Genomic DNA, 21686 nt, shown 5'->3' with positions numbered 1-21686 from the left:
TCGCCGCGCTAGCGCCTGCCTCTTCCGGGCGGACTACAAGTCCCAGCTTGCCGGCGCACGGCGTCGCCTGGTAACTCGCGCCAGTCGGAGCGCGCTAGGTCGGCTTCTCCGCGCGCCTGCGCATTGGCGGTCTCTGCGCAGGCGCATTTATAACGCTTGGGAGGAGAGGGCGGGGTGTCGTTCCCTTTCGCTGATGCAAGAGCCTAGTGCGGTGGTCGGAGAAGTGTCGGCAGGAGCAGCGCTGAAGCCGGGGCCTGGGGCTGACCCGTCAGACTTTCCGTCCGTGCCGAGCCCACTCGAGCCGCAGCCATGTCCGGGGACGAGGTGAGGGCCTGAGACTGGCACTATGTCTAGGGACCAAGGCAGTGAGCCAGACCCACCCCAGTATGGGAGACTGGGCCTGCGGCCTAGCGGCCGGCCGCCGCCATGTGGGGCAGCCGGGCCTAGGCAACCCGGAGCGGTAGAGCCGGCGAGGGCTCCGGAGCCCTAGCTTGGCGGTTGCCGGCTCTCCTCAGGGCGACCGCGCTGATGCCGGCGTCCTCCCGTGGCCGGCGTTTCCGGAATGGAGAGCACGTAGAGTTGCCCTCCAGAAGAGGGCTTGAATACCCGGTTCATGCCCCAACTAAACGAGACTGGGGCTGGCGACTCCTGCATTCCTTTCGATTTGACTCTGCAGCTTCAACTCTCCCTCTCTGGGCTCTGGTGGTACTGAGAGGAGCGTCCCTCGGCTCTGGTAGAGCGACCGCGTTGCAAACTTTCCAGACTGGTTTGTCCTGCCCGGCATCCACTTTTGTTCTTATTTAGAGCTTTTTTTTTTTTTCTTTTAAGACGGGAGAGGGGGAGAACGCAAGAGGAAAACATCCTTCAGCCTGAAAAAGTGATTAACCTGGGAAAGTTTTAGGGCGGGAGTCCCTGAGCCTGCCTTAGCATAGCTCAGCAACGTCAGCGGGAAGTCCGGGCTGCAAAGCTCCCTCTGTCTTTTCCCACTGTCTTGCTTGTACCTCAGCAAATTTCCTCAAGTCCCTTTTTGGTCAGGTTTATCGCAGTTTATTTAAATCCACACGGCCTAAAATGACATTTGACTTTTAAGTACGAGCCATAGCTATTGATTATCACTCTGAGGAGAACTACCGCTGGAAAACCCCCTAAAGTTTTTGACTAATTTCTGTAAACATTCTAGTGATTGGCCAGTAGGGCCTTGGAGAGCAGAGAAAAATTCGAAGCTATTTTGAGCTTTGTCATTTGAGGTGGGTCCTGAAAATGCTTTGAATTTATTCAAGTAGTGGAAAGGATTCAGGGCAAGGAAGTAGAATATTATCCAACTTGGTTAGAGTTAATTCCTTAAAATATAGGTAGTGGCTAGTTCATGGAGGAGTTTGAAGACAAATTAAGGGATTTGGGATTTTACTCTGGAGGCGATTCCAAGCTCTCAGTTCTCAGAAATGAGAATACTGAGGCGTCTAGAGAGTTGTGTGATGCCCGTGATCAAATAGTGACCGAGCCAGTAGTATTTAGAATTCCAAATCTCTGTTTGGTGCCTAGGAGACTCTCAGGAAGGAAACTGAGTCTAAGGGAAGTATGTGATACCTGTTTTGGAGGTCATGGTTAGACGTTGCTGTCCACCATTGTCTTTCAAAAGTTCTGAGAGGCCTTGTGTCATGTTTGTTTGTTTTTTTTTACTCATTTTCTAAGCCTTTCGTTACCTTTAACAAGTAAGCATCTATATAGCACAGAGTTCTCTGGGGTGCTATTCTGTGTTTTATATGGTGAAGTGCTCACAAGTGTTGTAAGAGATCTACTGCTAGTTGGTACAGGAGGTAGAAATAGAGCATTAACAGCAGTTTGGAGGGCTGGAGGGTTCAGTTTTAGCGATGGGATTAGATGTTGAAAGAAGTGGAATATTACTGAAGGGTGAAAAGGATTTTGTCAAGCAGAGATGGCAGAACCAGCATTCCAGCAGAGGACTTTGAAAGCCAATAAAGTATTAAAAAGCTTTGCATTTCTCAGATCTACCAGTCCATTTTGTAAACTGGAAATTACTGCCCAGGGAAGTTAAGTTGCCCAACATCACAGAGCAAGTTAGTGAAACTAGAATCCCACCTTTGCCTTCCAATCTGAAGGTATGTGCAGGTTCTGGTTCCTCTAATCCTGTTGGATAGAGAAGTTTTCTTAGGCCAGTCCTTAACTTCTGGCTACTTTACAGGCTTGTAAGGATCAAGTGAAAAATCAGTAGGTGGAAATGATAAACTGTTAGGGATGTCCTACAGCAGAAGTAGTCCTGCCTGGTAGCCAGGATAGAGGATTAAAAAATCTACTAATAAAAAGTAATTTATGTCTTTTTCATATTTCCTGTTTTTCTTTTAGTTTTTTAATGTATAGTTGCCATAAACTGCACACTTCCTTTCAAACCTGGCAAGTAAGCCCAAAACTCACATAGCATAATCTCTTTTAAACCGACCTCTGAAAAGCAGTATCCTAGAAATAGGAGTGCTGCCATGTGAGGAAAAGTTCCCTGATCTGCAGGCATCAAAGTGCTGTCAGTAGCTAAGATTATTGCTTATTACTGGGCCCCATTCACAAAGTATCTGAATACTGGGTTTTCACACGACATGGTAAGGTGTTTTACAAAAGAAACAGAATGAAAAATGGAATGTGTATTGTATGAAGTATACAAAACACAGAAGAACAAAATACAAATAAAAATCTCCCAGAATCCTGTCACCCAGAGATGACCATACAGCATTTGTTCTGCTCACCTTGCCTCTCTGGGTTCTTTTGCAACTCACTCCTGCCTTCCTGGGGTGGTGCCTTCTAGGCCTTAAAGTTATCTTGAATAAGGTATGATAGATGTGAGTAGGCTTCCAGTTTGCTGAAGCACTTTAGTCTGTTGGTAATTTTTGCTGGTATCCCTTTTCCTCACCTTCTTCAACCCAACCCAGTGTGGGAAGTTAAAAAGAGAAAACATTTGAAGACTTTATTGTATACTTAAAAAGATAGCTGAAAATAGTCTGATTTTTCCGTAAGCACACTGTGAGCAACTATTTGCTTCTCAGATCCCAACTAGTCTCATAAAACATCTGGACAGTGATACTTTGTTAAGTCAGATATAAAAGTCTTTAAAAAAAACACACATATAAGTCAAGACTGACCTTGTGGTTTGAGGGAGGTCTACTTTGGGTCCTGTTTAGGAATCCCTGGTTTCCATATTTTTAAACTCTAGTTTTTGCTGAGTGGTGTGAATAAAATGAAGGGATGAGTATATGTCTTCAGCATCCAGAGATGGTAATTGGGAGAGATGTTAATTATGTCAGTGTATAATTCTTGCATATTTATAACTTTTCAAGGCTACAACCATAATGTTTCCCTGTGGACCTATTTGAATGTTTTTCAGAGGATAACAGGGCAGAGGATATCCCTCTCATCTTTGGTCTGTTTTGCTGAATAATAGTTAAAAGATAATCAATATTCTAGGCAAACTTGATACTGAAAAAAAAAATGCAATAAATGGCATGTAAGCCCTGCCAGACAACCAGATTTATAGTGGTTGGAGTGTTATCTGTCCTTTTGCCACATCTGCATATTTCAGGAATGAGGATGAATTACAGCTTCTTCCTTGGAATGATTACAACACTGTATTTAGGGTGACCCAAGACCCAGTAGGTCAGCGGTGGGGAACTCCTTCCTCCTGACTCTTCTGTTTACTACTATTAAGTGTGCCAAACTATGCTCCTCAGACTGACTGCTTTCCAGAATTAATCATATATACAGTTAGAGCATTCTTATGGTAGGATGGGATAACTTTGAAATGAGGCTGTATCAATTTCCAAAACATCTTGCAGATCCTTCTTTATTGGGTGAGGGTGATACTATACCACTCTCCCTTATTACAGACCATAGTTTGGTTTCAGTGTAGCTCAGTTTCCTTAATGTACTTGGGACATAAAGGAATTTAAGTTAATTACAATCAATTTGGGAATTTTTTTGAGTTTCATGATATATCATTAGATCACCCTGAGTTGATGGATTTTGGTGATAGGAATCAAGACATACTATGCTTTGTCAACTCTCAACATTATATATAAATTGTATAACAATTGCTAACATTTATTGAGTACTTTTGTACCAGGTGCTGTGCCAAGTGTTTTGTGTATATTTACCTTTTTGTGTCATGCTTAGTCGCTCAGTCATGTCTGACTCTTTGCCACCCCATGGACCTGAAGTGGCCTCTGTCCAAGGGATTCTCCAGGCAAAAATACTGGAGGGTGTTGCCATGCCCTCCTCCAGGGGATCTTCCCAACCCAGGGATTTAACTCAGGTCTCCCACATTACAGGTGGATTCTTTACTGTCTGAGCCCCCAGGGAAGCCTATTTACCTTCTTAGGTTTGGTTTTGGTTCTACTACTGATCTCCACTTTACAGTTGAGGCGTGGAGAGGGCAAGAACTTATCTGGGGTAACAAAGGTAAAAACCAGAATTAGGGTTTGAATTCAGTCAGCTAGGTTCTGGAGTTACGCTTTTAAACATTTTATCTTTTAATGTTCTAGAAGAACAAAGCAGAGTAAAAGTTTGTATAGAAGTTTCTTTTACTCAGGGATTTGTTATATGAAGGGTTGATGATGGATTTCTTTAAAAGTTTGAATTTCAGGATAAAAAAACATTTTTAAGTTTTTTTAAAATCAGGTCAAGTCTCCTGGTGTAGCAACCCAGGTTACCAAACTTAAGACATGTATGACTTGTCTGGGCTTTGGTTTTTCTCATTCATAAAGCAAGGGACGAAACTTGGGTTATTATAACGCTAAGCTCCCTTTCCTAAATTCTATTATCTTGTGATAATTTATAAATTAAAAAACAGTACATGTGTTTTTTAAGAGTATGCCTTTTGAGACTGTAGCACGCTTGTTATGTGAGCATCATTAAAAATAATCACATGGTCCTGGTTTCTTTTCTTCTTATCTTTTAAACAGATGATTTTTGATCCTACTATGAGCAAGAAGAAAAAGAAGAAGAAGAAGCCTTTTATGTTAGATGAGGAAGGGGATGCCCAGACAGAAGAAACCCAGCCCTCAGAAACAAAAGAAGTGGAGCCAGAGCCAACTGAGGACAAAGATGTAGAAGCTGATGAAGAAGACAGTAGGAAAAAAGGTAAGTGGTAAACCTGAGAGAGTCGATACTGTTCTGGAAGACCTTGTTCTCGTCCATTGGTGTTTTGAATTTTGTGCACACAATGACCCTTGCAGCCTAAGAGGCTGTTGCAGTGAAGCTGAGGCCATGAACACGTGGGGTACATGGGACCTTGCCAGATTTCTTCTAGACTTGTTTCAGGGAAGATTCCACCAAATCCACAGGACAAAGATGATAAAACTTTGTCAATCCAAGGCTGGTTTTCCAATCTAACCTGTCCAGAAGTCTCTTCCAGTTTTTTTTTTTCCTGTCTCTTTTTCAATTTTAACGGTGGTTGTATTTGCATGTAGGCAGAAAGAAATAGGACCAAGATAGTTTCATGTCTTAACAAGTTTGAAAATATATAGAAGACATTAAAATTACAGCCAGCATTAGTTACTCACTCTTGTGCTCTAACATAAACACCATTTAAATGATTTAATAAACATGTTTGTGTCTGTTGAGTAGAAGACACTGTACTAGGGGTAGAGAAAACTGACATTCATTGAGCATCTGCCATGTGCTAAGCATCTTGTAAACGTTTAAAACAAAGTTGGAAAATAAATCATTCTTTTAATAAGAATTAATTATGAATTCATAAATAGCTCCTTGAAAAACTTTGTAATAGAGGCATTTAGAAATATTCCTAGTGTACAGTGGGGCAGAACAAATGGAAAACTTATTGAACCAAACCTATTTTTACTCATTAATGGTGGATAAAATTTCATTTTGTTCATATTCTCTCATTTTAATGAACATGAAATACTTTACAAGGCCTTTTGTTGGTTGATTGATTGAATAACTTATTGGACTAGGCATGGTAATTTAGGTGAGAAAGGCATAATCCCTTGGTATCTCATTGGGAGATAGACCAGCAGCCAGTAAACACCTCTATTGGAGTGACAGAAGGTACTGTTATCAAAGCACCTACAGGATACCTAACCCAGTTAGGGGATAGGAAAGATAGGCTTAGAGAAGACTTCTTGGTGGAAGTAACTTCTAACAAAGATCCTGTGAGATGAAGGTAAGAGCTATGGGAGAGGGTCCATAGGAAGGCTTGAAGGTGAGAGACCACACACACCGCACTAAGAAGTGGAGGTAGTTCAGTTGAGCTGGAACTAGGGATTAAGGTGGAATATGAGAGACTAGGCAGAAGTAGATAAAGCTAGAGAGCCTTGGAAAATTATGTTAGAACCCTGACTTTGTTTGGGGAACAATGAGGCATCATATGGTCAGCTACTACATAAATAATCCCTACATGGTCCCGGATTCGATCCCTGGATCTGGAAGATTCCCTGGAGTAGGAAATGACACCCTACTGTAGTATTCTTGCCTGGAAAATTCCATGGGCAGAGGAGCCTGGCGGGCTGCAGTCCACAGCGTCACAAAGAGTTGGACGGGACTAAGTGACTGAGCACAGCATATGGTCCCCTAGCCAGGTAATTTCCTACAAAGCTTTGAGTTGACCTGCCATTGCATTTTTAGAACCATAGCTTTTGTAGTTGTAGAGGAATTACTGTGCTAAATAATACCAGTCTCTTTCATTCTGGTGACTTGATTACTAGCTAAAACATTGGTTTAACTCAATGCTCTGCCTTTGCTATTTGCTAATAATTGATAATCTCAATTATCTTTTAGATGCTTCTGATGATCTAGATGATTTGAATTTCTTTAATCAGAAGAAAAAGAAGAAAAAATCAAAAAAGATATTTGATATTGATGAAGCTGAAGAAGGTATAAAGGTAGTATTGCTTTCTTATTGAAGGTAAAATTTGACCTCTTGAAAGGTTGCTAATGGCTGATGTTTCTCCCTCTTTGTTTGCTTTTTTAATTAAGGATTTAGTCACTACTGTTAAGGTCGTTTTCTTGGCATTGTGTCTGACTAGATATTTTAAAGGAATGTAAATTTAGTTTTTACACATTGTATTGTGTGCCATTAAGATGATTACAAAATGCCACTTGTCATTAATCATACTGAGATTGGCTGAGGAGAGATATTTCTGTGAGAAATCCCGTAGAGCAAATATCCCTATGATTTCTTCTGTTAAACTTTTGGTAGCATGTTGAGGATACACAGATCTATGTGTATACCTCTGAGCAGCAAAGAATGAACCCTGGCCTGTGGTGGTTGGTGGCTGATTTTATGGCCTGTTCTCCTACAGGAGATCCAGAGCAGAGCAATCAGGCTGGTTTTATGGAATCCTCTGATGTTGTGGGGACTTGGGGCTCTGTAGTTGTCTTATTACTGGATTGATTTCTAATATAAATATCTCAGAATTACTTTGAATAAGGAGTAGAAAGATGGGTGGCTAAGTAGGTGAATAGGAGGAAGGAGCTGAAAGTCTGTTCTTTAATGATTTGTTAATGTAGCAGATACGTATTAGTGAAGACAAATGAGTCAGGCATTGTGTGCTAATTGTTAGGGTACTAAAACGAGTAAGATACTTTCCGTTTTCAGAGGTTCGGGGATAATTTGGAGTTCTTTAGAATAAGATGATTTTACCTGGATTTATCCTGTTCTCTCCTTGTTTGGAGATGCTCTTCTTTTCCTACTATTGTAGGGAAATTGATAAAGAGAAATGTTGAGATTATACTGAATAAATGAAGTATAAATATCCTGGGTAACCAGGTGACACGTTAGAGATGTGCCACAGAAAGTCTTGGTTAACAAATTTCTCTAGTAACTTTTGTCCTGAAGAGTCACTTATAAGCTCTACTTTTAGTGCTTGGATACTTTTTTCTGTGCTCTTAAGTCATAACAGGAAGTTGCAAGTACCCTTATCAGGCAAGACATGGACATTAACTTGAGGCTGAAGTGTTTTTAAGATTTGAATTTTCAGACCACCACAGGGCTTTTGAAAAATCTTGAAAACTACTTTGTGCTATTCTCTACCTTTCACTGGGTCTTAGCTTCCAGGTTAGAAATAGAGTTTACTGGGATAAAATTATTAATATAGGACTAAAAGCTGACTGGTGTGTGCTAACTTAGATTTAGCCTGTCTGAGTTTCTCATTTACTGATTGTCATCTTAGAGACTAGGTTAATATCTGGTTTCTTGTCTGATGTATCCAGCTGATACACATGGGCTGATTGGTCTTTGATGGTCAGATGTGGCACTGAGACAACACAGCTGGATTTGACATTTTAAGGCTGCACTTTATTTATTCCTGGCTATTTGAGCTTTTTTGCTCATTAGATTTCTAAAATTGCTATAGCAAGGTTTACAGAGTAGCACAAAAGTAGATATTGATAAGTAATGTTGACAGCACACTTCAGGTTGGATACACTGATGTAAGTAAGTGAGATTAGAAGGCTGGAACTAAAACTGGCCCTTTCTGCTCTTCTAGGGTTTTTGTGTCTCATTTCAAGGTTGTGCCTGGTTTATATCCATGACTGTAGCAGCTAATCTTGGGATCAAGCTTTACCTTCTTTCTGTCTATTCATCCTGTGACCCTAATTCTCCATGGGTTCTGCCTTTTCCATCTTTCATGATTTCATCTGTTGAAGTGTTGCCCAAAGACCTCCTTACAGCCTAGTGCCAGGCTGGCAATGATGTAAGAAAAAAAATATCTGGTCTTTTCCACTGGTCCTGGCATACAGTTCCTAAGACTCTTGGAATCTCTGGATCTGAGTTTGATCACCAGGAGCTAATGATTTCATCAATGATGCCTACAGAATGAAGCCTCCATAAAAATCTCATGGGTGGGCTCAGTAAGAAACCCTTGGGGAACAGGTTTGGAGAGCTTCAGTGCTGGTGACCACATTGGGATATTGAGAGTGGTATACCTGGAGAGAGCATGGAAGCACTACACTTCTGCCTCCTTGTTCTTGCTCTATGCATGTTCTCCATTTGGCTGTTTCCAGGTGTATCCTTCATATATTGTGTATATATGTATCAAGTGTAATAAGGTAAGTGTTTTCCTGAGTTCTTTGAGCCCTTCTAGCAAATGATTGAATTAGGGGTGTCTGGGAACCCCTGAACTTTAAGTAGGACATATGTGTGAGAAACCTGGGGACTCTGTACTTGAAATTTGCCTCTGAAATGAAAACAGTCTTATGGGACTGAGTCCTTAAATCCGTGGAGTTTGTCACTAACTGGATAGTGTCAGAACTACATTGATTAGTATGTTATCTAGTTAGTGTCAGAGTTGGAAAAGTTGTGTGGAAAAACATCACATATTTGGTGTCAGGAGGAAAAAGTGCTCTTACTGACTGCATCAGAATACTTAGAAACTTAGTTAAAATATTCCTGAAGCCCATGCCTGCTGAAGATTGTCAGTGAGATATAAGAATCCTTGTTAAATGTCTTAAAATTTTTCCAGTTTAACTGACACTCTGAACCAATTTGGTTCACCTGTGAAAGATTTCTGATCTATAACTTCAGTTTTGAATATGTAATACTTTTTTCCCCCAAGGCCATGTCAGCCTGTATCATTTAAAAATAAAAATAATAATAATTCTAGCAGCAAAATGTTGACTCTTATCTCACTTTCTTAGGACCTTAAGATTGAAAGTGATGTTCAGGAACCAGCTGAACCAGAGGAAGATCTTGACATTATGCTTGGCAATAAAAAGAAGAAAAAGAAGGTTGTCAAGTTCCCTGATGAGGATGAAATACTAGAGAAAGATGAAGGTAATATTGATGGGCTTAACAGCTCATTTCTAGGTTCACGCAAACCTTTGGCCTAGTCTCTTTCATGAATGGGTTCCTTATTTATTTTTTCTTGGCCCCTTATTTCCACTACCAAGTAATGGAAGCTAAAAGGAAACAGAATCTAACTTGATAATGAAAGTTTAAAAGATTTCATGGGGGAAGAAGTTGACATGTGTGATTACATTATAACATACTGATTTAGACTATCAGGACAATTACTGTAACTGAATTTTTTTTTCCTTTTACTATTTTGTTAAAAGTGCTCTTTATTAGTTTCGAAGTACTATAACTACTTAAGAGAATTTAGTACAGTCAGCAGACAGGTTTTTATGGATGTGTTTGTTAAGTGCTTCAAAACAGACATTTTTTCCTTTAATTATCCTAGTGCATTAGTTGGTTTGTTAAATCAAGAAACAGTTCAGTGTGTCTGTATTACCACAGATTCCTAATTAGAGGGGTCTTTATTAAGGATGATTTATGAAAGTTGTCATATCTCCCTATAAGAATACGGGGTTATTTGAGAGCCTTGATGCCTTTATGATTGAGACTGTTATGAATGCAGTTGTGGGAGGGAAGACAAATGTCCTAAAGCTTTCAGTTCTCTAGATCTGCGTCTCCCTTCCCCTTTTTGTTCTTGTATCAGGCTCTACCCCTCATTCTTACAGTCTTTGTTATCTGTAGCTTTAGAAGATGAAGACAGCAAAAAAGATGATGGTATCTCATTCAGTAACCAGACAGGCCCTGCTTGGGCAGGCTCAGAAAGAGACTACACATATGAAGAGGTAAGAAAAATTCTGTTGTGAAAGGGGCTAAACTGTTCACTAGAACTCAAAGCAGGATAAATGTCCCCTGAATTGAAAGGGCCATTGACGTACAGGTTGATAATGAAACAGACCCAGAGAGGTCACACAGCCAATGCATAGCACTGCCTGATGCCCACGTATGGGGCAGGCAGTCATTATAGTATCATCAGAATCCATGAACTTCTAAGATCGTTGGAGCCCCCCTCGAGGGGGACAATAGAGAAAGGAAGTGTTAATATGGGGCCAAGCTAGTCTGGAGTTTGTTCTAGGTAGTCTGAATTTTACTTTTCCAGGTACCACATATTTTCCCACAGTAACAGTAGAATTAGTAGGATCTTGTTCATTCCTTTAACTTTGAATATGGAACTGTTCTGCTTTCATAATGGACCAGTTGCTGTTCAGGGTTGAGAATTATTTTCAGGGAGCTCCCAGAACATGTGATGAATGTGTACATTTGATAAGAAGTAAAGTTTGTTCTTAAAGGAAATGCACAAGTTACTCAAGTGGGAACTGTATACTCCTGCTGTTAATAAGACTGTACATGAATACCACTTTATCTCTATAGCTACTGAATCGAGTGTTCAACATCATGAGGGAAAAGAATCCAGATATGGTAGCTGGAGAGAAAAGGAAATTTGTCATGAAACCACCACAGGTCGTCCGAGTAGGAACCAAGAAAACTTCTTTTGTCAACTTTACAGATATCTGTAAACTGTAAGTTGGTTAATGTGGAGTCTCCATCCCAAATGCCAGGTTCTCAGTGGAGTAGATATTAAATATCCTTAATGTGGACGTTATTGCCGGTGGAAGGAGACAGTACACGGGTGTCAGGGTTGGGCTGAGGGAGGTCACAGTTCAAGTCCGTCAGTTCTTTTGATTCATAGGTCTTAAGGCTTGATTTATTAGGCATCTAAAAGTAAGGGAAGGGAACTCATGCTGACTTATGAGAGGATTCTAACCAGATGGAGTAAAGAGTCAGGAGACTGAGTATAGTCCTTAGAAAGAAGCTGGGGAAGCCCAGGCAGATGGAAAAGCTCATCAGGCTGGAGTGGGCCTGCCAAGCAAGTATAAGCAGTGAGCTTTGGGAAGGCAGCTACATTTAATGTTCTGCTTCCTTGGTTATTGCCAAGACACAGTTGATGAGATTTCCACTTCATTAATTACCATCACATTCCATGCCTGTCTTACCCCCATGTCACTGTCTGGGCTTGGCTCTTCTCAGACTTCCTCAGCTACACCTTTTTTGGTAGGTTCCTTAGGGCAACTCACCTTATCTCCTGTTTGTTCTTTAATTTCATAAGTAATATAGGCTTGTTGTCCGTAAAAGGGAAAGAAAGAAAAGAAAGTGAATTGCTCAGTCGTGTCCGACTCTTCACAACCGCGTGGACTATAGCCCACCAGGTTCCTCCGTCCTTGGGATTTTCCAGGCAAGAGTACTGGAGTGGGTTGCCATTTCCTTTTCCAGGAGATCTTCTCGACCCAAGGATCAAACCCAGGTCTCCCACATTGTAGGCAGACACTTTACTATCTGAGCCACCAGGGAAGTCAAAATAAAGAAAATGTAATCACTAAAAATTCACTGACCAGAGTAACCACTTGTTTTCATTGCTTATAGGCATGACTTTAAAAGTTTTAGACTATTTTTTTTGCTGGTGGTGATAATAGTATTTCTATCTATAGAAATTAGATAGAAAATGAGAAAATACAGACCTGCTAAAGAAAATGAGAACTCATCTGTTTTAAGTCCATCCTTAAGAGATAGGTAGTCATAGTTTAGTATTTCCATGTTTAGCTACTTTTTTTGTTTTGATGTTTATTTGGCTGCTCCGGCTCTTAGTTGCAGCACTTGGGATCTTTAGTTGCCATGTGTGAACTCCTAGGTGTGGCATGTGGAATCTAGGGCCCTGCCTAGGGACTAGATGTGGGCCCCCTGCATTGTGAGTGCAGAATCTTACCCACTGGATCACCAGGGAAGCCCCCTCTTTAGCTACTTTTAAGCATCTAAATATTTTTTAATAAATTGGTATTATTACTGTTTTTTAACATATTTTTCTCCATATATAGTGAACTTTTTACCCATATCATTAAATAATCTTTACAAATGTTTTTAAGAGTTAAACAACATATTCTGACAGTTCCTTGGTTGAACATGGTTGCTCCCAATTTTTCAATATCAGGCAGAGCTTCACGGAACAATCCTGATACGTGTATCTTGGCCAGAACTCAGAATAGAGCCTTAGGGCAAAAATTCCCAAAAGGGAATTGCCTAGTCAAAAGGAATGGACATTGTTTATAGCAAATATCGGCAAGTTGCTTTCCAGCAAGTTTATACCAGTTTGTACTCCCACTAGCAATATAAGTACCTACCAGTTTTATTATATTTCACCAACCCTTACTCATTACATTTGGGGAAAAAAGCTTTTTAAAATTATAATAGTATCTAGTTATTGAAACAAACTCAAACAGTGCCAAGTGAATAGAATTAAAAAGTGTACTGAGTGGCATTACTCTGTATTTGCTTTTTTCGTTTTATGTGCTTTTTCATTTTATACTTTTTTGTTCTTATTTAGAGGCCTATATTTTAAAAGCAGGATAGAATGGATGTACCATAATTTAACCACTTCCCAGTTGGTGAATATTTTAGCTGTTTTAAATTTCTGTTGTTGGGCTGCCATGAAATACTTCCCTTTTTAAAAATAAATGCCAAACATAGGAATTTGCATAACAAACACCCAAGTATTCATTGCCTTAATTTGGTGTGTTTTGATGTCTTGATACTTTAACTTCAGATCCTTTTACTTCTTTAAAAAGGGGACTTTACAGTTACAATTTAAGGCCATCTTTATATCTTTCTGATCTCTTTTACTTTCCTTCCTAGACAAAGATCTTATCCTTTAAAGTTGGTATTTACCTTTCCTGTCCATGTCTATAGACATTTACCAGTGTGTATATACTTGTAATAAAATGTAATATTGTTTTATGGGCTTTAAAATGTAAACAAATGGTATCATATGTATCTTCATTTCAGAGTTTGATGAACTGTGCTAAAATTCACCAAACAGCTGAGTAATTACAAAACAGTGAAGAGAGTGAGGTTTTTAGAAATTTTGTTACATTTCCATGAAAGATACGGTTTATATTATTCCACTTTCTTTTTAGATTACATCGTCAGCCTAAACATCTCCTTGCATTTTTATTGGCTGAATTGGGTACAAGGTAAGAAACTATATTCAGGTTTGTATACAGTTACTTACAGTATTAATGGACACTTTATAAGAACTTCTTTTAACTTGAAAAGATATGTAATACACTTAGGAAAAAAAACATCCACGTGATTGTCAGAAGAACTTTTAGGGCAATGAAGGAGGGAAACTTGTTCATTTCTATGGGAGAGGTTGGCTACTTGGGGATAGGAAAGTGGTCCACAGTGGCTCATATGTGAACAGGGCTGTTAGGTATACCAAGGTAAGCTGAATGTCCCTTTAAAAATAAGTAATGTTGTAATGAATATGACTAACATGTTGAGTTTCCATTGTGTGCCAGACTCTTTTGGATACCATCTCAATCTTTACAACAGTTCTGTGGACTGTTAGAAAGTAGTGTTACTCCATCTTAACACATTTGGAAACAGGTTTGGTGAAGTGAGGTTGTATAGGTGGTCACATAGAGAAAGAAAAAAGAAAAAGTGTTAGTCATTCAGTTGTGTCCAACTCTTTGCAACCCATGAAGCCTGTCAGGCTCTTCTGTCCATGGGATATTCCAGGCAAGAATACTGGAGTGGATTGCCATTTCCTTCTCCAGGGAATCTCCCTGACTCAGGGATCGAACCTGGGTCTCCTGCATTGCAGGCAGATTCTTTACCATCTGAGCCACTAGGTCACATAGCTAGTTAATTGCAGTCAAGATGTAAACTCAGGTCTACATTTCTTGGGAGCTTTTAACTCTTAAAGCCTTAATCTTGTGCCTTGTTGGTAGTACAGAGGTAATTAAGGTGTTCTCATCTCTTCCTATCTAGAAACTCATTGTGTGGGAACTGGCTGTATTTGTTGTGGGGTTAAGGAGTAATTTTCTTGACCAGTGGTAGATATGTGGGCTGTGTTGTGGGAGAATTGAATTTTAAATGTAAATTTGTTACAAACTTACATAAACTGATGGAGCAAAAGGTAGCAGTATTTTTCCTACTTCTCAAAATAATTATAGTTTTTGTGGAGGTGAGATAAATTATAACAAGTTGTAACCAGTGAATTTATAGTCAGTGAGCTAAATATTATAGGGCTATCAAGAAAACTGAATTTGACAGTGAATGAAAAAGATTTCTGTGTCAAGCACTGGAATCACCGTTGCCTGGAAATTAAGGGTTGTTGTTCATGGAGGATGATAATAAACTCTTAGAGTTAGAGGAGAATCATAGGAGAGGTTCTTAGAAAAGGAATAGATTTAATACTGCTTGGCTGGATTTTTGTTTACTTCCTGATTTGTAATTTCTTTTTTTCTTTTCACATTTTTGTATGACTGAAATTCCAAATTGCAGCCATACAAAATCAAATTCTTAATTTTGATGAAACCCAATTTATCAGTGTGTTTATTTGGTCACTTGTGCTTTTAAGTGTCATATTTAAGAAAATATTGACTAACAGATGGTCATGAAGATTAACGTCTGTGTTTTCTTCTAAGATGACTACAATTTTAGTTCTTATGTTTAGGTCGACAATTTATTTTGCAGCTATTTTTTGGTATGTTAAAAGTGTCAGAGTTGTTTCTTTTGTGTATAAATAGATAACCTAGTTGATCTTGCACCATTTGTTGAGAAAACTATTCTCTGCTCCAGTGAATTATCTTGACACTGCTTCAGGAATCAATTGACAATAAAATAAGGGTTTATTTTTGGACTCTCAATTTTTTTCATTGATGTACATGAACACTGTGGCTTTGCAATATATTTCAATCTCAGAAAACATGAGTCCTCCAACTTTCTCCTCCTTTTTCATCATTAAATTTTGGCTATTCTCAGTCCTGTGCATTCCATATAAATTATTTATTTATTTATTTTTACATCAACTTTTTAAAAAGATGTCTAGCCCAGAGCCTTGCTTTCTCAAAAGTATTACTTGTCAGCAACTACTTTAAAAAAAGTTTCTCTTTACGCATCATTGACAATATGAGCCCTGTGATTTCAACTGTACTTTTGGAGGAGGGGTTGAAATTGCTTTATAGATACAGTTCACACATTTAAAAATGTATAATCCAGTAGTTTCTAATTTGTTCACATAGTTAACCATCGCCACAATTTTAGAACATCTTCATTAACTATATGCAACTGATCAAAAGATTTGGTCTTAGAATTTTTAAAGATATCTGTAGTCCTTTTCATAGATTATATTTATAGTGCACCTCACTGCTTTGCATGTGGTTTGCAGTCAGTGAAAGTGTGATTGTCTTTTGTTGGCATGAATGGGTCATCACACAGTTAAGGAATCAGTTGGTTTTTTTTTTTCCTTCAATGGATGAGTCCAGCTCTGTGACCCCATGGACTGCAGCATGCCGGGCTTCCCTGTCCATCACTGTCTGCCAGAACTCAGTGTCCATTGAGTCAGTGATATTATCCAACCAATCTTATCTTCTGTCACTCCCTTCTCCTCCTCCCCTCACTCTTTCCCAGCATCAGGGTCTTTTCCATTGCGTCAGCTCTGCACTTCAGGTAGCCAAAGAATTGGAGCTTTAGCATTAGTCCTTCTAATGAATATTTGGGGTTGATTACCTTTACGATTGACTGGTTTGATCTCCTTGCAGTCCAAGGGACTCAAGAGTCTTCTCCAGCACCACAATTTGAAAGCATCAATTCTTTAGCACTCAGCCTTCTTTATGGTATAATTGTCACATCCGTACAAGACTACTGGAAAAATCATAGCTTTTAACTAGACAGACCTTTGTCGGCAAAGTGATGTCTTTGCTTTTTAATACACTATCTAGGGTTGGTCATAGCTTTCCTTCCAAGGAGCAAGCATCTTTTAATTTCATGGCTGCAGTCACTCTGCAGTAATTTTGGAGCCCAAAAAGATAAAATCTGTCACTGTTTCCACTTTTCCCCCATCTGCCAGAGGCCATATCATCTTAGTTTTTTTCATGTTCCAAGCCAGCTGGAGTTCCAAGCCAGCTTTTTCACTCTCCTTTTTCACCCTCATCAAGAGGCTCTTTAGTTCCTCTTCACTTTCTGCCATATGGGTGGTGTCATCTGCCTATCAGGCTATTGATATTTCTCCTGGCAGTCTTGATTCCAGCTTGTGATTTATCCAGCCTGGCATTTCATATGATGGACTCTGCATGTAAATTAAATAAGCAGAGTGACAATATATAGTCTTGACAATACTCCTTTCCCGATTGTCAACCAGTCTGGTTTTAGACTTAATTATAAATCATTTGTTGCTGAAGATGTAATTAAAAATTGAATTTAATGTTAGGAAATAAGGGTAAGTTATTAGGCACCAACTACTTAAATTTTAGAAACCAGGTAGTATTGCCTCTATAACTTACCTGTGTCATTGAATATATTTTAGTATTAAAATATTTGAATATTTAATATTTATATATTACAAAAATAAATATTAATATTTAAAATGTTTGATTGGTATTTGATTCCTTATAGGAAAAAACAATAATAGAGATTTTTTGTTTTCTTTCATAGTGGTTCTATAGATGGTAATAATCAACTTGTAATTAAAGGAAGATTCCAACAGAAACAGATAGAAAATGTTTTGAGAAGATATATCAGTAAGTGTGTAATTTTTAACACATCTCTCTGAAATGTTCCCATTGGGCTGAAATATTCTGGGTGACAACCATTGGTTTTTAATGAAGCTAGACAGGCTGGCCTTAGAAGATGAGGGAAAATGATAGTGGTGGGGAACTGGGGTGGGAGGTGGCTCTTGGTAGCCAGTTGGGGGTCAGGGGTGGGATTTGGATTTCCTAAGAAGACCCAGCTGAATAAGGCTGCTGGTTGGTTCTAGGCTGAAGGCCAAGTCAAAGAAATCTATCTGCATTCAGACCTGATCTGACCTAGTTTTCTTACCTTCCTAATCACTTAAAATTGGCAGATCTGTTCCCACCTAAGAAAGCTATTAAGTTCTCTCTTGAGTGGGTCTCCTATAGACAAAGCCAGGAGTAGGCATCTGGCACATGTCACTGCTGCTTTGGACATTTGGAGCCTTTTTTTAACCCATGGTTAAGTTTGTGAACTATCACATCAGATAGCTTGTGTTTTCTTACGTCTAGAATAGCTGGGTGTAGTGAAGATAAGCTTTCAGCTTGGGTTCCAGTGTGGGATTGCAGAGTTCAGTAAAAGCATTTTAGAAGACAGAAAACCTCTGGGTCAGGTAAAAAAAAAACCTGTGGCTACCAGGTAATTCTGTGTGTTGTTTCTCCTCAGAGGAATACGTCACCTGTCACACGTGCCGATCACCAGACACAATCCTGCAAAAGGACACCCGACTCTATTTCTTACAGTGCGAAACTTGTCATTCTCGATGCTCTGTTGCCAGCATCAAAACTGGCTTCCAGGCTGTCACGGGCAAGCGAGCACAGCTCCGTGCCAAAGCTAACTAATTTGCTAATCACCACTGATTTTGCAAAGTGTGTTGTGGAGATTTGGCTGGACAGGTTTACCATCAGAGTGGATAAACCACTGTATTAAAAACAAGATAGAAAAGCTGCCAAGTTCTTTGGCGTGTGGCTGGTTGGTCTGAAATTCTTGCAAGATGCCGTTGCTGAAGCTGTCGACATACTCATTGCCTACTTTAACAACTGTCAGAGAAACATGATGGGGTAAGGCGGTGCTTTTTTAAAATCGTTCATAGACTTCTGTAAAATGCAAGATAAATTAAAGTTATTATAACAGTGATTCTTTCAATTTGGTTTGTCCTTCAGTTTTTTCTATTAAAAAAATTATGCTTAATGAATTCAGCACAACAGTTTGTGCCTGGGCAGCTCTGGTGAGGTCTCTTTATGCTTCTCCTGAGAACCGTAAGCTGAGTAGTCATTTTCCTTCTCAGTTTCTTGGGATGCCTGAAGTAGACAGCTTCACATGATGGTTGGAACATGAGATCTGGGAGGACAGCCTGTTTTTGGTGTCCAGAGAACAATTCTATAGACTTGAATTCTTTTTCATTATGTGGGGATTGTTGCCACTACCTCACAGCTGAGTCCTCCATCTGTTACCATATGAGGAAATATAAGGTGCTAAGTACCTTCCTTAGAATTTTCCTCCTTGTTGGCCACTAAGAGAATCTTAGAGATACAGCTGTTGAGTATGTCTTATAACTTGCTGGCACACCAAGAATAACCGTAGTCGGGCATCTGTTGGTGAGAAAGTGGTGTGGCTTATGCAGTAGAGAGAACTCTTGACACTCCAAACCATGATGCTAGAGGACACTTCTTTTTCCTCAACTTGAGTTCTGGATTTGAAAAATGGCCCACCACAAATGTTTTTTTCTATTTTCTGTGTTAAAGTAGATTTTGAATGTGATCATGAGAAACCAAGAGGTGATTCTGATTGTGTTCCACTTCTGGGGCCTCCTTCTGGTTCTGCCTTCTGTGGTTTTGGCCAAAAAGGTATTTCCCCCCTGAGCACAAGAGAAAAGATCCTCTTAAATGCCTGCTGTCATCTGCCTTGCACACACTTGCTGAGGGTAAGGGCATAATGCCGCTCCTTCCTCTTTCTTGTTGCCAGACTATTCCAGGAGCAGTCACTCAGCCTTGAGTGTCTTGACCATGTTGTGTTTAATCACTGTGACCCAAAGTATAGGCCAAGTGTTGTAAGGTGCCTTGGTCAAGAAGTGGTAGAGGAGGCAGAGCCCTCCCTCAACCCAGTAGGTCCTGAGGGGACTACACACTGGCTGAGCTGCCAACACTGCCCTGATGAACTCAACTGCTGTTTATTTCATCTTCCTTCTTTTGTATCTATATCCACACAGTTCCCAATTGTCAGCTGTTATTGCGTGAATAAACCAAGGATCAGTGCCTCTCGTGTAATTAGTGCTTTTGTGCCTATGTATGTGTGTTTTGTTCTTTAGTCGGGAGACATGGGATTTTAGAATTTGGTGTTGGTGACAGATTGGCAGTTTTATTGGCAGTTTCAACCCCAGTTCTTAAGTCCATTCTCCGAAACAGATTGTCCAGATGGATCAAGACTTCAGGATAGTCCTGCTGAGGTACTATTTGGTCAAAATTGGACCGACTGTAGCAGACCCATTCAAAATGATGAGAAACCCTAGGTTAGCATTCCCAGTAGCATCAGCCTCTGTTCTGTCTACTGTACTATCTCAGACCAGCCATAGCCCAGCTGGAAGGGATCTTCTATGGAGGAACAAAGCAAAGGCCATTGAGGGTTTCTGATCAAGAGCAATGTTCTAGTTATATGGGAATCAGACCATTTCTAAAGTGTCTTCAGAAACTTAAAGGGTGTTCCTAATTATGCTGGGGGTTGTGGGGGGAGTTTTTTGAGACCAGATAAACATGTTCCATGACAGAAGTGAAAGTCTTTTGTATGTGGATGTGCATTTTCTCAAGCATATAAATATGCAATTAATATCTCTTGACTTCTACCTGCCTGCAGCCTCATCTATGGAAAAGTTTAAACTTTTCCTAAGATCTCCTGACTCTTCTGAAGTCTCTGCCCACTTTATGTAAACAACTGTTTTACCCTCAGGTCACCATAAGTGCTGAGAGCAGAGTTTACGAGTTCCTTGATGTAGCCCTATACCTGGAGCAAGCAGAACTTAGCATGTGGGTAGTAAGTCAGGTTTTTTTAGCTCTCTCTCCCCACAAACATGTTGTAGACTAACTGTTCAGAAAAAAATGCGGGGCTGGACAGCCTGAAGTGTGAGGCCCCAGCTCTGACCTGGTCTCCGAAGTGCATATTTGAACAGAACATCAGACTTAACGGTATGTTTTTAGATGTCAGTCTTTATAGCATGTGGTAGTGTTTATCTAATTAAGATGAATTTCTAATTTCAAAGTTTTAATTCCCATAATCCTATCACCATAGAATCTTTTCATATCAAGAACATTTTCCAAGTTAGTACAGTGTTTTTTAAAACTGCATTAATTATTCATGGTATACCATAGTTTGTCAGTACCCTAAATGGTGGATATGAGTATAGGCCTTGAACAGTCTAGACTGGCAGCCTCCTATCATTGATTATATCCTGTATTCTCATCTATAAAATGAGAAAATGCCTATCTCAGAGATGATGAAATATTCTATATAAAGTGCTTAACCCAGGCCTGGCTGCCTTGCACTGTGCAAGATCTTCCTTCTGCACTCCCCTCAGGCTGAATTAACCTGGTCACAGGAGAGGAGACGCAATGGCTGATAGTACTTGTGAGCGTATACCCTTTCCCTAAGAGAGATGCTCTGCCTTTGCCCTGCCAAGTGTGCAAATCCTGAGGACTATAGGTATTACTTATCTATTTTTATGGTGACGGTAGCTTTTGACCTTGTGAAAAACTGCTCTGCTTTCAGACAGGGTGGCTACCTATCTCCAGGAGCATCAGTTCAGTGCAGTCGCTCAGTCGTGTCCGACTCCTCGCGACCCCATGAATCGCAGCACGCCAGGCCTCCCTGTCCATCACCATCTCCCGGAGTTCACTCAGACTCACGGCCATCGAGTCCGTGATGCCATCCAGCCATCTCATCCTCGGTCGTCCCTTTCTCCTCCTGCCCTCAATCTCTCCCAGCATCAGAGTCTTTTCCAACGAGTCAACTCTTCACATGAGGTGGCCAAAGTACTGGAGCTTCAGCTTTAGCATCATTCCTTCCAAAGAAATCCCAGGGTTGATCTTCAGAACGGACTGGTTGATCTCCTTGCAGTCCAAGGGACTCTCAAGAGTCTTCTCCAACACCACAGTTCAAACGCATCAATTCTTCGGCGCTCAGCCTTCACAGTCCAACTCGCACATCCATACACGACCACAGTAAAAACCATAGCCTTGACTAGACGGACCTTAGTCAGCAAAGTAATGTCTCTGCTTTTGAATATACTGTCTAGGTTGGTCATAACTTTTCTTCCAAGAGT

General features: G+C 40.0%; 1 protein-coding gene across 2 annotated transcripts; it reads left to right on the top strand.

The window, feature by feature from the left end:
• The first annotated feature begins 41 nt into the window (after positions 1–41).
• On the top strand, positions 42–19629 carry EIF2S2 (eukaryotic translation initiation factor 2 subunit beta). 2 transcript variants are annotated; one of them, XM_069548358.2, is made up of 9 exons: positions 42–324; positions 4965–5142; positions 6799–6902; positions 9658–9793; positions 10496–10596; positions 11183–11331; positions 13777–13833; positions 17300–17385; positions 18041–19629. In XM_069548358.2, the coding sequence occupies exons 1-9, from the start codon at positions 310–312 to the stop codon at positions 18214–18216; spliced, it is 1002 nt and encodes a 333-aa protein (XP_069404459.1). In that variant the 5' UTR covers positions 42–309; the 3' UTR covers positions 18217–19629. The 2 variants fall into 2 exon arrangements, with proteins under 2 accessions (XP_069404459.1, XP_069404460.1); XM_069548359.1 differs by lacking the exons at positions 13777–13833; positions 17300–17385; positions 18041–19629 and adding an exon at positions 11919–13340 and having other exon boundaries at positions 133–324.
• The last annotated feature ends 2057 nt before the right edge of the window (positions 19630–21686 follow it).

The sequence above is a fragment of the Ovis canadensis genome, chromosome 13, assembly GCF_042477335.2.
Source record: "Ovis canadensis isolate MfBH-ARS-UI-01 breed Bighorn chromosome 13, ARS-UI_OviCan_v2, whole genome shotgun sequence".
NCBI classification, from domain to species: Eukaryota; Metazoa; Chordata; class Mammalia; order Artiodactyla; family Bovidae; genus Ovis; species Ovis canadensis.
Note: the sequence above shows the minus strand (reverse complement) of the source record. Positions and strands in the feature narration are given on the sequence as shown.